At 37.6% G+C, this 15,963-nt stretch overlaps 2 protein-coding genes across 2 annotated transcripts in view; both read left to right on the plus strand.

The window, feature by feature from the left end:
* LOC110259269 (olfactory receptor 4C46-like) overlaps nt 1-15,963 on the plus strand; it is a 949,087-nt gene that overhangs the window by 202,257 nt on the left and 730,867 nt on the right. The window lies entirely within an intron of this gene.
* On the plus strand, nt 13,440-14,384 carry LOC146405228 (olfactory receptor 4C46-like). Its single transcript, XM_085015209.1, has one exon. It carries the CDS (start codon nt 13,455-13,457, stop codon nt 14,382-14,384), a length of 930 nt encoding a protein of 309 aa, XP_084871335.1. The 5' UTR covers nt 13,440-13,454.

Consider the following 15,963-nt stretch of genomic DNA (forward strand, 5'->3'; position numbering starts at 1 on the left):
GATGACCCCTGGGAGAATCAACAACCGAAAATCAGACAAAAATCCCAATCTTGATTTATTCATCCTCATGATTTCACTTATTATTTCAGATTCTTGCAAACCTTGAAGCGGTTAGAATATGTTTTTAAAACAGTTCTCTTGCACTGTTTTCAATGGCTCCTTTCGTCCCACACAACACAAAAATGAACCAAACGAAACAACTTGGTCTATGTCAAAATCAATGACTTTGATGGCCTTTGTTAATTGAGAGACCCAAGCACGGGATTATTTTCTTTTTCATCTTAGTCCAAAGACCAGTAGAGTGCCTGTTACCATTTAAATCCTCTAATATCCATACTTCTCCAAAAAAAAGAACAAATGGACAAAAGATATGATATAACAAAATAATCTTTTTTTTTTTTTTTTTTTTTTTGGCCATGGCTGCAGCCTCAATCCCATGCTCCAGCAGTGATACAAGCCACTGCAGTGACAATGCTACATCCTTAACCAACAGCACCCCAAGAGAACAGCAGCAAGATAATCTTGATATTCCACAAAAAGGCATTCAGACTGCAATTGAGAGGCAAGAACCTCAGCAGACAAACTTCTCCCTAAGCAAAGAAACCTTTGTTGCTGTCCATATTCCATATACTCAAACACTGTGAAATGCAAACTTTAAGTATAAATCTGCTTTTTCTCATTTCTGTGGAGTGCAGAGATGAATATTTTTACACCATGTAGTTGCTATGATACATGTTCATTGTGGTTGAATTTTGCACTGTACTAGGCACTATACCAAGTACTTTACATGCATTACTTCATGTAGTCTTCAAAACAATCCTATGAGGTTGTACACTCTTGCCTGTACTTTAAAGGAAAGGAAATTGTGGTCACAAGAAGATAAATGTCTTGCCCAAAGTCATAATGATAAACTAATAGAGAAGACTACATTCAAATTCAGGATGCCTGTCTCTAGTTCTTTGGTGCTCAGTGCCTTGCCAGTAGAAACACAGTTTCCTTCTGGGAATCAACAATGCCGGAATTTGAAGAACAATCCTATGAGGTTGTCACAATATTATCTTTATTTTAAAGGAAAGGGCATCAGTGACTAGAAGTTAAATGACTTGCCCTAGACATGACAATAAAAAAGACAAGATAAATAGAGGAGACTGTATTCAAAATCATTGTCTCTTTCTAGCTCTTTGAACTTATTGTCTCTCCAGTGTACATCCAGTTTAGAAATCAGCAATGCCAGAGTTTGGAAAAACCACCACAAATGACCATGCATGATCCATGGCAGTTCTTTTGCTAACCTATGAAATGGAATGTAAATTTGTTGTAACCAATGAACTGGAATGAAATGGAATGTAACATCTGTAACTTATCAAATGTTGATGAGTTCAAGGGTCTATTGGACAAGACCTAGAATTTTGTACACAAAAATCTAGCACTTTGTATTTGATCATCTCAAATACTCCTTAAAGATAGGGGAACTGGGGTCTAAGGAGGAAATTGATCAGTAGTAGAAACTGGTCAGTAGTACACAAGAATCCAAGTCTTCTGCTGGCCAAAACTGATTTTATTTTCCCACCATCACATCTTATCTCCCTTCAGATGCCGTAAGACCAGTGTATATAAGGGGAAAAAGAGAATTAACTTTTATGTCCTACATTCAGAAATATCTATCTGAACTCTCAGGAAAAGGACTGTCTGAGGTCAGGGATCAGAAGTGCAGCCATATTGCTGAGACCCCACTGACTGCAGCAGAAATAAGATCTTGTCTTGTTAGACCAACATCCACGAAGGTCTGAATAGAATTAGAATAAAATAGTCCTTGAGCCTGGAGTATAGTAAAGATACCAAACCACAGCAGAGGGTTTTTTTTTCTTTCTTTTATTTTATTTTATTTTATTTTTTTGCTTTGTTAGGGCCACAAACATGGCATATGGAAGTGTCCAGGCTGGGGTCAACTCAGAACTGGGCCTACACCACAGCCCCAGCAACCCCAGATTGGAGCCATGTCTGTGACCTACACTATAGCTTACAGCAATGTGAGATCCTTAACCCTCTGAGTGTGGCCAGGGATCAAACATGCATCTTCATGGATATTAGTCAGGTTCATTACTGATGAACCACAACAGAAAATCCTGCCCCCCCTTTTTTAATGCTATATTTTAATCCATTCCTTTTTGGGATCTCAGTTTTTGAGCTGAATTCTTCCTTTGAAAAATAGAATCCAAATGCTCTCCTTCTTCTCTCTCCCATGTTGACCTGGAAATTGACTGAGGAATCTGTAAAGCCTAAACCAATTCCTGATTAGCCATAGATAAATCCATATAGAGTAAGGAGAACAAATATTTCTGCAAAATATCCTAAAACATCTCAAAGTATCTCCCATCAAATATCAGAAAGTAATGCTTTAATGATTTTAACTACAAAACCCTGAAAGAAAATGAAAAGGTGAAAACTGGGTCAAAAATCAGCAATTCTAGGTAACTCACCATGGTGACATCTGTAGCTAAGGAGAATTTCTAATGTATCCAGGAATAAGAAATAACCATTACATTTAAAATCTTATCAAGTGTATTCCTCAAGTCTCCACTGACTGGATAGAGCTACAGGAAGCAGAGAGTATTAAGGTGTCACAAGATTATTTAAATGGACTCAGCAAGTATTTTCAAAGTTCCAATGCTTTGGAAATTCAAGTCAAAGGAAAAGAAACGTCCATGTTGAATTTGAAATCCAAAGTCCCTATGTGCTAATGGAATTTTTCTGATATTTAGCACCTAGGCTGTGGTCATAGAAAAAGGGACACAACTATCTCTATTATTTAATAAGCCCTTCTTACTCAGCTCTCAAAATAAGAAAACAGCTTTTTTAGAAATCTTAGTGGTTAGGGAGACTACCGACAATGTCAAAGGACCCATTTGTCTATCTAAGGTGTTACCCTCTCAGGAATTAATTGTCTTTGGGTTTTTTTTTTTAAGATTTTGCCTTAGAAGAAGGTATTCAGGAGACTCTATCCATGAACAACACATCTTCACCTGATTTGTTTATTTCCCTGCACTTTAATGTCCTAACAGCCCGCATTCCTGGTTTGCAAAATGATGTGAAAAAGCACTCCTTACATAAGCCCTTGGGTATCATGAACTGAGACATCAAGGATTGCAAAAGCTGTGTGAACAACCCCATGTGGTTTCATCCAGGGGGCATACCCCTGAGAGTTGTTCCTCACTGATTGATGCCACCAAAAGAGGGTGAGGTCCTGAGTCAGTCTCTCAACTCTACTCTAAACACATCAGGGTAAACTCTATTCTTAGGACAGAACCACATGACTTGTCATATTTTCAGGAAGTGTGCTATCTAGAATTGGAGACCAAATTCTAGTGCCAACATTTCTGGTGTAGAAATAGAGAAGATAGATTTTATGCCTTCCCATGGACTTTTTTAGACTTTTAGGGATTCTACTGGCCATTCAATGAAATCTACCTGGGGAAACAGAGTTCTTCAAATTTCTTCACACATCAATAATATCCTCAGGACAGTGGAACACATATTGTAGCGAGTATTCTACAGCCTAGAGGAGAGGGTATAAGGCACATGTTATATGAATTGATGAAGCTATTCTATTTAAATATGGGGTTAAGTGGTGAATAAAGAACTGGAAAAAAATAGAAATAACAACACCCGTCATTACTGTGTACTAGGTCCTTTATTCAGTCAACAGAGTATATCATTATAATTGATTTTCACATATTGAACCAACTTAGCATTATTGGGATAAATCTCATGCATTCTTGGTCTATAATCTTTCTCAGCATTTGCTCTATTCCCTTTATTATATTTTGTTGAGAATTTTGTGTCTATAAGAGTCATTGGCTATGCATTTCTTGTCTTATATCTTTGTCTAGTTTTGAAATCACGGTTATATTGTTCTTATAGAATGAATGTGGAAGTATTCCCTAGAGTTCTTTTTTTGGAATAGTTTGGATAGGATTGGTGTTAATTCTTCCTTAAATGTTTGATGAATTTTACCAGCGAGTCCTTTTTGGCCTGGGTTTTCCTTTGTAGAAAGTTTTTTTTATTAATAATTCAATCTTTATTTGTTGGAATTATATTCATATAGAATAAAATAAATCTCCCCATTACTTCACACCATACACAGAAAGTAACAAGAAAAATTTTTGAATGAGAAATAAATGTGTTAATGGTAACTAAATTAATAGAAATTCTATTTTGAGGAGTTCCCATTGTGGTGGAGTGGTTAACGAATCTGACTAGGAACCATGAGGTTGCAGGTTCAGTCCCTGGTCTTGCTCAGTGGGTTAAGGATGTGGCTTGGGTCCTGCATTACTGTGGCTCTGGCGTAGGCCAGTGGCTACAGCTCTGATTAAACCCCTAGCCTGGGAACCTCCACATGCCACAGGAGCAGCCCTAGAAAAGGCAAAAAGACAAAAAAAATTCTATTTCGACCTTGAGGCAGACCAGTGTTTTTCAGATATGACACAATAAGCATGAACCCTGAGAAAAATGAAAAGTTAAAATTGGTCAAACCTTGGCTCATAAGGTGAAACTATGTTTAAAAATGAAAATGCCAATAGCAGATATTGACAGAACATTGTAAATAAACTATGATAGAAAAAAACAAAAATCTTTTAAAAAAATGAAAATGCAAGCCATAGACACAGACTTGGAGAACATTTTACACATGTGCCATTTAACTATATGGCTAAGAACCTGTGTCTAGAACATATAGAATACTTACAACTCAGGAATTAAAAAAAAACAGCCCATATTTTTAAACTGTGCAAAGAACTTAAACAGTAACATCACAAAAGAAGATACACAAAAGGCCAATAAGAAGATGAAAACTATGTTCAACATCATTAGTGATCACAGAGATACAAATTGAAACTGCATACTACATACCCTCATGCAGAGCTACAATGAAAATAATTAACACTACCAGGTCACAGGGATATGGAATGTCTGATTTCCATTTCTTCATATGGCTTCAGATATCTCTCCACATGTTTTTAATGCTGCCCAGAATTCCACAATGATCAGTTCATGAATCCCAGAAGTAACTGTAATCTGGGTTCCTGAACATTTGCATTCCCTTCTAAGAAATATGAAAAACAACTTTTTAATTTTTTAGATTTTATTGACTTTTTAAATCATTTATTTTTATATATGTATTCTACTGTAGAGCATGGAAACACAGTTACATATACTTGTATACATATTGTTGGTTTACAATGTGGTATTAACTTCTGCTACACAGCAAAGTGATTCAGTTATACATATACACATATCCATTCTCATATAAACTATCACAGAATATTGAGTAGATTTCCCTGTGCTATAGAGCAGGTCCCCATTGACCACCCATTCCATAAGCAATAGATGGATTGGCAGCTTGGGAAAAACAACTTTTGAGTCAAGAACTTCAAAATGGCTGCCATTAATTTAATGCCATTGCTGACCGAGCTTTCGAGCAGTCATTAGTGGGCATCCAGAAAAAGTTTAATATTCAAGGTAAAATAGAAGCTCTTTCTGTGATACAATTCAATCAGGAAACTACATCACCATTTGAAACTGACAGTGCTACTGCCCTGAACTTAGCCAGAACCCAGGTTGGGACTTGAACCCATGTTCCAGGACTAAAATCCAGCCTAAACACAGATTGGAATTATCCCCACAGCTTTAAATTAGAATCACTCACCCTGCATCTGGACTACTGAGGTTCAGGTTCTTCATGCCTCTGCACAGAAGGAATTCAGCAAGAGACAAAGTAATAGGCAAGAAATAGATTTATTAAGATAGGATGATCATGAGAGATTCAAGCAGGCAGGCAAGGAGTCTCTGCCCCAAGGATTTGGTGGGCTACAGTGTTTTTCACCCAAAGGAAGTGGGGGTTGGAAAAATGCTGCCTCTTTCTCTTTCTTCGAGTAGCAGCTCCTCCTTGGTGTCTGGTCATGGTGCTCATGTAACTAAGCAGATAGGCAGTCCTCAAACTCCTGCCCTTGGTCTGAATCTGAATGCAGACCTCACCCAATGACCTGAGGTTTATCTCATGCCTCCACAAGTCAAGCAAGCCTGCCTTGTTCTGATGGCCTTCTTGAGCAGTTAGTAACTTACAGTGATCTCCCAAAGTCCCCTAGGCACTCCTCTATATCTACAGTCCTTTTTGGGGGATTTCTATAATCACCTCCATCCCTATCATTTCCATACACTGCAATTTTGCCACCTTGCTTTGCACATGACATTCAGTTTTTGTTTTTTTTTTTTTTTAAGTTATAGCAGTTGTTGAAATAGTTTTTTTTTTTTTTTTTTTTTTTTCCCACTGTACAGCAAGGGGGTCAGGTCATCCTTAGATGTATACATTGCAGTTACAGTTTTTTCCCCCACCCTTTCTTCTGTTGCAACATGAGTATCTAGACAAAGTTCTCAATGCTATTCAGCAGGATCTCCTTATAAATCTATTCTAGGTTGTGTCTGATAAGCCCAAGCTCCCGATCCCTCCCACTCCCTCCCCCTCCCATCAGGCAGCCACAAGTCTCTTCTCCAAGTCCATGATTTTCTTTTCTGAGGAGATGTTCATTTGTGCTGGATATTAGATTCCAGTTATAAGTGATATCTTAAGGTATTTGTCTTTGTCTTTCTGGCTCATTTCACTCAGTATGAGATTCTCTAGTTCCATCCATGTTGCTGCAAATGGCATTATGTCATCCTTTTTTATGGCTGAGTAGTATTCCATTGTGTATATATACCACCTCTTCCGAATCCAATCATCTGTCGATGGACATTTGGGTTGTTTCCATGTCCTGGCTATTGTGAATAGGGCTGCAATGAACATGCGGGTGCATGTGTCTCTTTTAAGTAGAGCTTTGTCCGGATAGATGCCCAAGAATGGGATTGCAGGGTCATATGGAAGTTCTATGTATAGATTTCTAAGGTATCTCCAAACTGTTCTCCATAGTGGCTGTACCAGTTTACATTCCCACCAACAGTGCAAGAGGGTTCCCTTTTCTCCACAGCCCCTCCAGCACTTGCCATTTGTGGATTTATTAATGATGGCCATTCTGACTGGTGTGAGGTGGTATCTCATGGTAGTTTTGATTTGCATTTCTCTTATAGTCAGCGATGTTGAGCATTTTTTCATGTGTTTGTTGGCCATCTGTATATCTTCTTTGGAGAAATGTCTGTTCAGGTCTTTTGCCCATTTTTCCATTGATTGATTGGCTTTTTTGCTGTTGAGTTGTATAAGTTGCTTGTATATTCTAGAGATTAAGCCCTTGTCTCTTGCATCATTTGAAACTATTTTCTCCTATTCTGAAAGTTGTCTTTTTGTTTTCTTTTGGGTTTCCTTTGCTGTGCAAAAGCTTTTCAGTTTGATGAGGTCCCATGGGTTTATTTTTGCTCTAATTTCTATTGCTTTGGGAGACTGACCTGAGAAAATATTCATGATGTTGATGTCAGAGAGTGTTTTGCCTATGTTTTCTTCTAGGAGTTTGATGGTGTCCTGTCGTATATTTAAGTCTTTCAGCCATTTTGAGTTTATTTTGGTGCATGGTGTGAGGGTGTGTTCTAGTTTCATTGCTTTGCATGCAGCTGTCCAGGTTTCCCAGCAATGCTTGCTGAATAGACTTTCTTTTTCCCATTTGATGTTCCTGCCTCCCTTGTCAAAGATTAATTGACCATAGGTGTCAGGGTTTATTTCCGGAGTCTCTATTCTGTTCCATTGGTCTGTCTGTCTGTTTTGATACCAGTACCACACTGTTTTGATGACTGTGGCTTTGTAGTATTTCTTGAAGTCTGGGAGAGTTATGCCTCCTGCTTGGTTTTTGTTTCTCAGGATTGCTTTGGCGATTCTGGGTCTTTTGTGGTTCCATATAAATGTTTGGATTGTTTGTTCTAGTTCTGTGAACAATGTCCTGGGTAATTTGATAGGGATTGCATGGAATCTGTAGATTGCTTTGGGTAGGATGGCCATTTTCACAATATTGATTTTTCCAATCCAGGAACATGGACTATCTTTCCATTTCTTTACATCTTCTTTGATTTCTTTGATTAAAGTTTTATAGTTCTCGGCATATAGGTCCTTTACCTCTTTGGTCAGGTGTATTCCGAGGTATTTGATTTTGTGAGGTGCAATTTTAAAAGGTATCATTTTTTTGTATTCCTTTTCTAATGTTTCATTGCTGGTATACAGAAATGCAACTGACTTCTGAATGTTAATCTTATATCCTGCCACTTTGCTGAATTTATTAATCAGTTCAAGGAGTTTTGGGGTTGAGTCCTTAGGGTTTTCTAGGTATAGTATCATATCATCTGCATACAGTGACAGTTTGATCTCTTCTCTTCCTATATGGATGCCTTTGATTTCTTTTGTTTGTCTAATTGCTGTGGCTAAGACTTCCAAAATGATGTTGAAGAGCAGTGGTGAGAGTGGGCATCCCTGTCTTGTTCCAGATTTGAGTGAGAAGGCTTTCAGTTTTTCCCCATTGAGGATTATATTTGCTGTGGGTTTATCATAAATGGCTTTGATTATATTCAGGGATGTTCCCTCTATACACACTTTGGCGAGGGTCTTGATCATGAATGGATGTTGAACTTTGTCAAATGCTTTTTCTGCGTCTATTGAGATGATCATATGATTTTTGACCTTTTTTTTGTTAATGTGGTGTATGATGCTGATTGATTTGCGTATGTTGAACCATCCTTGTGAACCTGGGATGAACCCAACCTGGTCATGGTGTATAATTTTTTTGATATGTTGTTGGATTCGGTTGGCTAAGATTTTGTTGAGAATTTTTGCATCTATATTCATCAATGATATTGGCCGATAGTTTTCTTTTTTGGTGGTATCTCTGTCTGGTTTTGGAATGAGGGTGATGGTGGCCTCATAGAATGTCTTTGGGAGTATTCCTTCTTCTTCAACCTTTTGAAAGAGTTTAAGGAGGATGGGCACCAATTCCTCTTTATATGTTTGATAGAATTCACCTGTGAAGCCATCTGGTCCTGGACTTTTATTTGTAGGGAGTGATTTGATGACCTCTTCAATTTCATTTCTAGTGATCGGTCTGTTCAGTTGGTCTGTTTCTGCTTGATTCAGTTTTGGCAAGCTGTAAGATTCTAGAAAATTGTCCATTTCTTCCAGATTGTCAAACTTGTTGCCATACAGTTTTTCATAGTATTCTCTTATGGTTTTTTGTATTTCTGCTGTATCCGTTGTGATTTCTCCTTTTTCATTTCTAATTTTGGTTATTTGGGTTCTTTCTCTCCTCTTTTTAGTGAGTCTGGCCAGGGGTTTGTCAATTTTGTTGACCTTTTCAAAGAACCAGCTCTTGGTTTTCTTAATTTTCTCTATTGTTTTTTGAGTCTCTATTTTATTGATTTCTTCTTTGATCTTTATAATTTCCTTCCTTCTGCTGACTTTAGGTCTTTTTTGTTCTTCTTTTTCTAATTCGTTTAGGTGGAGGGTTAAGTTGTCCATTTGGGATCTTTCTTCTTTTTTGAGAAAGGCCTGGATTGCTATAAATTTCCCTCTGAGCACTGCTTTCGCAGCATCCCATAGATTTTGAGAGCTTGTGTCTTCATTATCATTTGTTTCAAGGTAGTTTTTAATTTCCTTCTTGATTTCCTCATTGACCCATTGGTTTTTTAGTAGCATGTTGTTTAGTCTCCATGGAGTAGGTTTTTTCTCTTTCCTTTTCCCATGGTTGGTTTCTAATTTCATGGCATTGTGGTCAGAGAAGATACTTGAGATAATTTCTACGCTCCTAAATTTATTGAGATTCGCTTTGTGTCCCAATATGTGGTCGATTCTTGAGAATGTTCCATGAGCATTTGAGAAGAATGTGTATTCTGATTTTTTTGGATGTAGTGTCCTGAAGATATCAATGAAGTCTACCTTTTCTATGGTTTCCTTTAGGATCTCTGTTGCTTTATTGGTTTTCTGTCTAGAGGATCTGTCCATTGCTGTGAGGGGGGTATTTAGGTCTCCTAATATGATTGTATTCTCATCAATATCTCCCTTTATGTCTGTTAATATTTGTTGTATGTATTTGGGTGCTCCTGTATTTGGGGCATATATGTTGATGATAGTAACATCCTCTCCTTGGATGGATCCCTTAATCATTAAATAGTGTCCTTCTTTGTCTTTCTTTATGTCTTTTGTTTTAAAGTCTATTTTGTCTGATATGAGGATTGCAACTCCTGCTTTTCTGTCATGTCTATTGGCGTGAAATATTTTTCCCCACCCTGTCACTTTCAATCTATATGTATCTTTTGTCCTAAGGTGAGTTTCTTGTAGGCAGCATATTGAAGGTTTTTGCCTTTTTATCCACTCAGCCACTCTGTGTCTTTTGATTGGGGCATTCAGCCCATTGACATTTAAGGTGATAATTGATAGATGATTATTTATTGCCATTTGAACCTCGTGTTCCAGTTGATTCTATGGTTCTCCATTCTTCCTTTATTTTTTTATTTTTTTTTTTTGGTTGGATGGTCTCCTGTTCTTATCTGCTTGAGTGTTTTTTTTTTTTTCATTTTTTGCAAATGCAATATTTGGTTTTGGCTTGTGGTTGCCCTGTTTTTTAAGTCTGCTAACCCCTTCCCATAAATGTGTGTTTTAGCCTGATGGTCCTGTAAGTTCAAACACTTCATTACTATATTAAAATTAAGAAGAGAAACATACATATAAACAAAAAGGGTTATTTACCTCCTGACATCCCTTGCCCACATTTTATGGTTTTGATGACTCATTTTTATTTTTTTCTTTTTAATTTTATTTTGTTTGAAGCATGTTCATGATTAAATCTGTATGCTGGCTTATTTGAGTGACTGCTCTCTGATTGTGGTTTCCTCAGTCCTAGTTCTTCCTCTTCCTCTTTTTTTTTTTTCTTTTCTTTTTTCTTCCCTTTCCTTCCTTTCTTTTTGGTTTAGAGAAGCCCTTTCAATATTTCCTTTAACCTGGGTTTTGTGTTGCTGTATTCTTTAAGTTTTTGTTTGTTGGGAAAAATTTTTATTTCCCCTTCTATTTTAAATGATATTCTTGCTGGATAGAGTATTCTAGGTTGCATATTTTTTCCTTTGAGCACTTTAAATATCTCTTGCCATTCCCTCCTGGCCTGGAGTGTTTCTGTAGAGAAATCAGCTGATATTCTTATGGAGGTTCCCTTGTAGGTAACATTCTGTTTTTCTCTTGCTGCCTTGAGGATCCTCTCTTTATCACTAACTTTTGCCATTTTTATTATGATGTGTCTTGGTGTGGGTCTGTTTGGGTTCAATTTGTTTGGGGCCCTCTGTGCTTCTTGTATCTTGAATCCAGTATCCTTTAGATTTGGGAAGTTTCCAGCAATAATTTCTTCAAATATATTTTCAATTCCCTTATCTTTTTCTACTCCTTCTGGAATTCCTATTATGCATAGATTGGCCCGCTTTATATTATCCCATAGGTCTCTTATATTGCTTTCCAGTTTTTTGATTCGGTTTTCTGTCTGTTGACCAGATTGAGTGATTTCCATTATTCTATCTTCCATATCACTGATTCGTTCTTCTGCATTATTCATTCTGGTTTTTACTGCCCCTAGTTCAGTTTGCATCTCTGCAAAACATTCAGTTTTCTTAACGGTCCAGGCTTAGATAGAGAAAGGGGCTCTTGGTTAGGTTAGGTTACATGTGTAGAGATAATCCTCTTCCCATTCAAGAATGGGTGTTTCTGAACAGATCTCTGCAGATACTTGCTTCTAAAACAAACCTTTCCATCAAAGCTGATAATTAATTCCTAGGAGAGAAAGCAGCAGCCATGAGACAAAGTCCCCAAAGCTTATGGAAATCTTTTTAAATGTCTTCTTGACAAGGGCAAGGTGAAAATGAGTTTGATTGCCATTCATCTCTCCAGAACCAGCTTCATCATGGACAGAGTGAACTTTTTGACCTCTACACTATCTTCCTGTTGCTCCACAGAACCAGACCCATTTATTTAAGATCACTTCTTCATAGCCTTTCAAGAGAACCCATTCTAAATGCAAAAATGATCCTGAATGATGTTTCCAACAGAGTTTCTGTGAAGAACTTTTGAAGCTTTAGGAACGGTGGGAAGATTTAGGCTTATAAGAACTCTTCCTTTTTGAAACAAGTTTATTGATGTATACTTGACATGCCAAAAACATGGCACATATTCAGTGTATATGATTTCTTAATAATTGTTTATTTGATAGTGAATTATATGAATAAGCTCTTCCCAAGTCTGACATATATTTGATATTTAGAATGACTTATTACAAGAAGCTGCCAGTTTGAAAAAAAATTGGTTTTGACCACCCCAAAACATCAAGACCATCTAAGACAACTAAGGTAAGTTTTTCAATAGTGCTGACCCTAAAGATTGTTCCTTAAAACACACAGGGCTCATTTTTCAATACTTTTCAGGTACAGTTATAGAGTATTTCATCCTCTTTCCAACTGCTGAAAAGATCATTTACAATTAATAATAACCTTAATTTCACAGTTGAAAATTTTGAGGCTCATAGAAATAAAGCCAATGATAAGACCCACCTCTCTGATATCAGACACCATATTCTGCCATTAGATACCTCATCATTCAACTATTATAGGTAGTCTACTCCTGGGGTTCCTGTGTTTGCTTTCTACCCCTTTACTGGACTTCAGGCATTTCATCCAAGACTCACAAAGGTCTTTAGTAGAATAACATCCAAGATTCCTCTTATTCAAATTCCTATCCATCCTTTCACTCATATTCTCAACAACCTTCCATGGCTCCTCATTTCCTAGATACTAAAGCAAAAATTCTGCAGCTGTGCAATGATAAATCTTTATGCCCAACTTCTACCTGCTTTTCAGAGTTGGGTACCAATATGTGTGTTGTGTGCTATGTACTATGTCAAATTAAACTCAGTCCTTCGTGATGATGAAATGTACAGAGGTGGCCTCCTGAGAGTGTGTTTAGAAAACTTACTCATATCTATAGTCTTAAGAAAGACTTTACCTGGGAGATAATTTAAATAATCTTTATGAACTCACAATCTTTATTTCCAAAACACACAAATATACACACACACACACTAAAAGAATTCAAGACTTGGGAGTTCCTGTTGTGGCAGAGTGGAAGGGAATCTTGAGGATGCGGGTTTGATACCTGGCCCTTCTCAGTGGGTTAAGGATCTGGTGTTGCCATGAGCTGTGATGTAGGTCACAGACATGGCTTGGAGCTGGCATTGCTGTGGCATAGGCTGGCAGCTGCAGATCCAATATTACCCCTAGACTGGGAACTTCCATATGCCACAGGTACAGCCCTAAAAAACAAACAAACAAAGAAAAAGTATCCAAGACTTAATAGAATTTAGAGATTTAATATATGGTATAATGGGAAGTGTACCAAAGTCAAGGTGGCATTCATAAAAATGGTTTTCTTTTCAGGTAATGCAATTAACCATCATACGAAATCCATGGAGAATAGGAACAACGTGACAGAGTTTGTTCTCCTGGGGCTCACACAGAATCCAGAGATGCAGAAACTCTTATCTGCTGTGTTTTTTGTCATCTATATTATCACTATGGTAGGAAATGTGCTCATCGTGATCACCATCACTGCCAGCCCATCCCTGGGGTCCCCCATGTACTTTTTCCTGGCCCATCTCTCCTTCATTGATGCCTGCTATTCCTCTGTCAGTACCCCCAAAATGATTATAGATTCACTCCATGGAAAGAAGACCGTCCTGTTTGAGGAGTGTATGACCCAAATCTTTGGGGAACATTTCTTTGGAGGTGTAGAGATCATCCTGCTGACTGTGATGGCCTATGACCGCTATGTGGCCATCTGCAAGCCTTTGCACTACATGACCATCATGAATCGGCGAGTGTGTGGCCTGCTGTTGGGAGTGTCGTGGGTGGGAGGCTTTCTTCATGCAACCATACAGATCCTCTTCATCTCCAGATTACCCTTCTGTGGTCCTAACGTCATAGATCACTTTATGTGTGATCTGAACCCTTTGCTGGATCTTGCCTGCACTGATACCCACACTCTGGGGCTCTTTGTTGCTGCCAACAGTGGTCTCATCTGTCTTTTAAACTTCCTTCTCCTGCTGGTCTCCTATGTGGTCATTCTGCGCTCCCTAAGGACCTATAGCTTGGAGGCGAGGCACAAAGCCCTCTCCACCTGCATCTCCCACATCACAGTGGTTGTCTTATTCTTTGTGCCTTGTATATTTGTGTACCTGAGACCTGCAGGTACTTTATCAATTGACAAAGCAGTTGCTTTATTCTACACTACCATAACCCTCATGTTAAATCCCTTAATCTATACCTTGAGAAATGCCCAGATGAAAAATGCCATTAGGAAATTGTGTGGCAGGAAAGCGATCTTAGGTGACAAATAAAGATGACTTGGGCCCAACATTGATTTACCTGAGGCTATGGCCAATAGACTGTCTCAGCAAGGAATATTTACGGGATAAAGAAATCAACTAACTGTTAGGAATCATAGCCCCTGCACTGAGTGGTGCAGAAATAGGTACAAGAAAATAACACAATGTGGGGCCACTCTTTTCATATTTAGAAAATTCTACCAAAATGGGATTTTGTTTTACTAGATTCAAGCAGATACCTGGATTCATAAGCTTGCCTTCTAATAACAAATTAAATAACAAATTAAATTTTCCATTATTGGGCAGCATTCTCTGTAATAATCCAAGGAAGTATACAGTTACTATTGTTATTTTTCAAGTGAGAAAACTAGTATCAAGGGGAAGATATCAAAAAAGATACACTGGAGAGCCAGGAAACTGAGTGATTTCCTACCTCATGCCCTCAACTGTCAAGCAATGATGATAGCAAAGTCATATAACTATACTAGTTATCCTTTATTGAGACAGGGCCTGTGCTGAACACAATGTACATATTCATTTATTATCTCTCACTAAAAATTGAGTGATCTTTCTGTAATAACTGTGCTTGTGTGAGTGCCTGTAACATTAGAGTAAGTAACTATTTTTGGGCTATAAAAGCATTGGCCCTACTTATCTCTGAGGGTTAGATATCGAAGATTATATAGACCATCTCCACATTACCTTGTAGGCTTCAGGACCATCATGTATTGTTCATATCACCCATGCTATGTAGGTAACACATCAGAAAGAGTAAAGATTCAAAAAAACGGTTTCATATCAGAAAGGGATTTAAATATAAACTACTTGCCTGCAACATAACAATCGTTTCTACAAGGTAGCAAAATAGCAGGTGCATGATCAATATTAAATGAATGAGTCAAAGTACAAAGGAAAATGAATGACTTCAATAATTTTAAAAAAATGCAAAAATGTAGTCCTGAAGGCCAGGGCATTATTTCCTACTTTTGCCTGATTCAACTCTAGGGACAATTTTGGCTATACCTCTTGGGGGAACTATACTTTGTTTTTGTTACTGCTTACACTGAAGAGGAGGTAAAAGAGACTGAAATTACAATTCTCAGCATATGAATAAGTAGTTTAGCTTGATATGCTCCCTGTCCTCAGCAAGATTTCATTATCTTCTTAATAGGAGCTGTTTCTGTTATATTTTCTCAATGTGATTACTTTTTAGAAACATTTCATTATTAAAAGCTATTTGTAAAAATACACATCTCTGTCTACATACAAACAATTTCAGGATAAATACATTCCTTTTTTCCCTTTTGTCATTAATTCATTAATGACAAATATTAAATATTAAATGACAAATATTAAATATTTCTGAGCACAAGGAATGTATCAGACATGTTGCTGGGCTTCAGTGGTGAATAAAAAGAGATCTGGATTCTGCCTTCAACGAGCTTAGGAACCATTGAAAAACTCCCAGGAGGGAGTAGAAAATTACAGCACAGTGTTATAAATGATAAAACAATGTATCACAGGGAACTATGAAACCATGTTGGAGGGACGCACATCAGGGAAAGATTTCTGGATGAAAAGGCACCAAAAA

The sequence above is a fragment of the Sus scrofa genome, chromosome 2, assembly GCF_054392235.1.
Source record: "Sus scrofa isolate SSC_HxYL_T2T_F1_AM1 chromosome 2, Sscrofa_HxYL_maternal_Yorkshire_Landrace_v2.0, whole genome shotgun sequence".
NCBI classification, from domain to species: Eukaryota; Metazoa; Chordata; class Mammalia; order Artiodactyla; family Suidae; genus Sus; species Sus scrofa.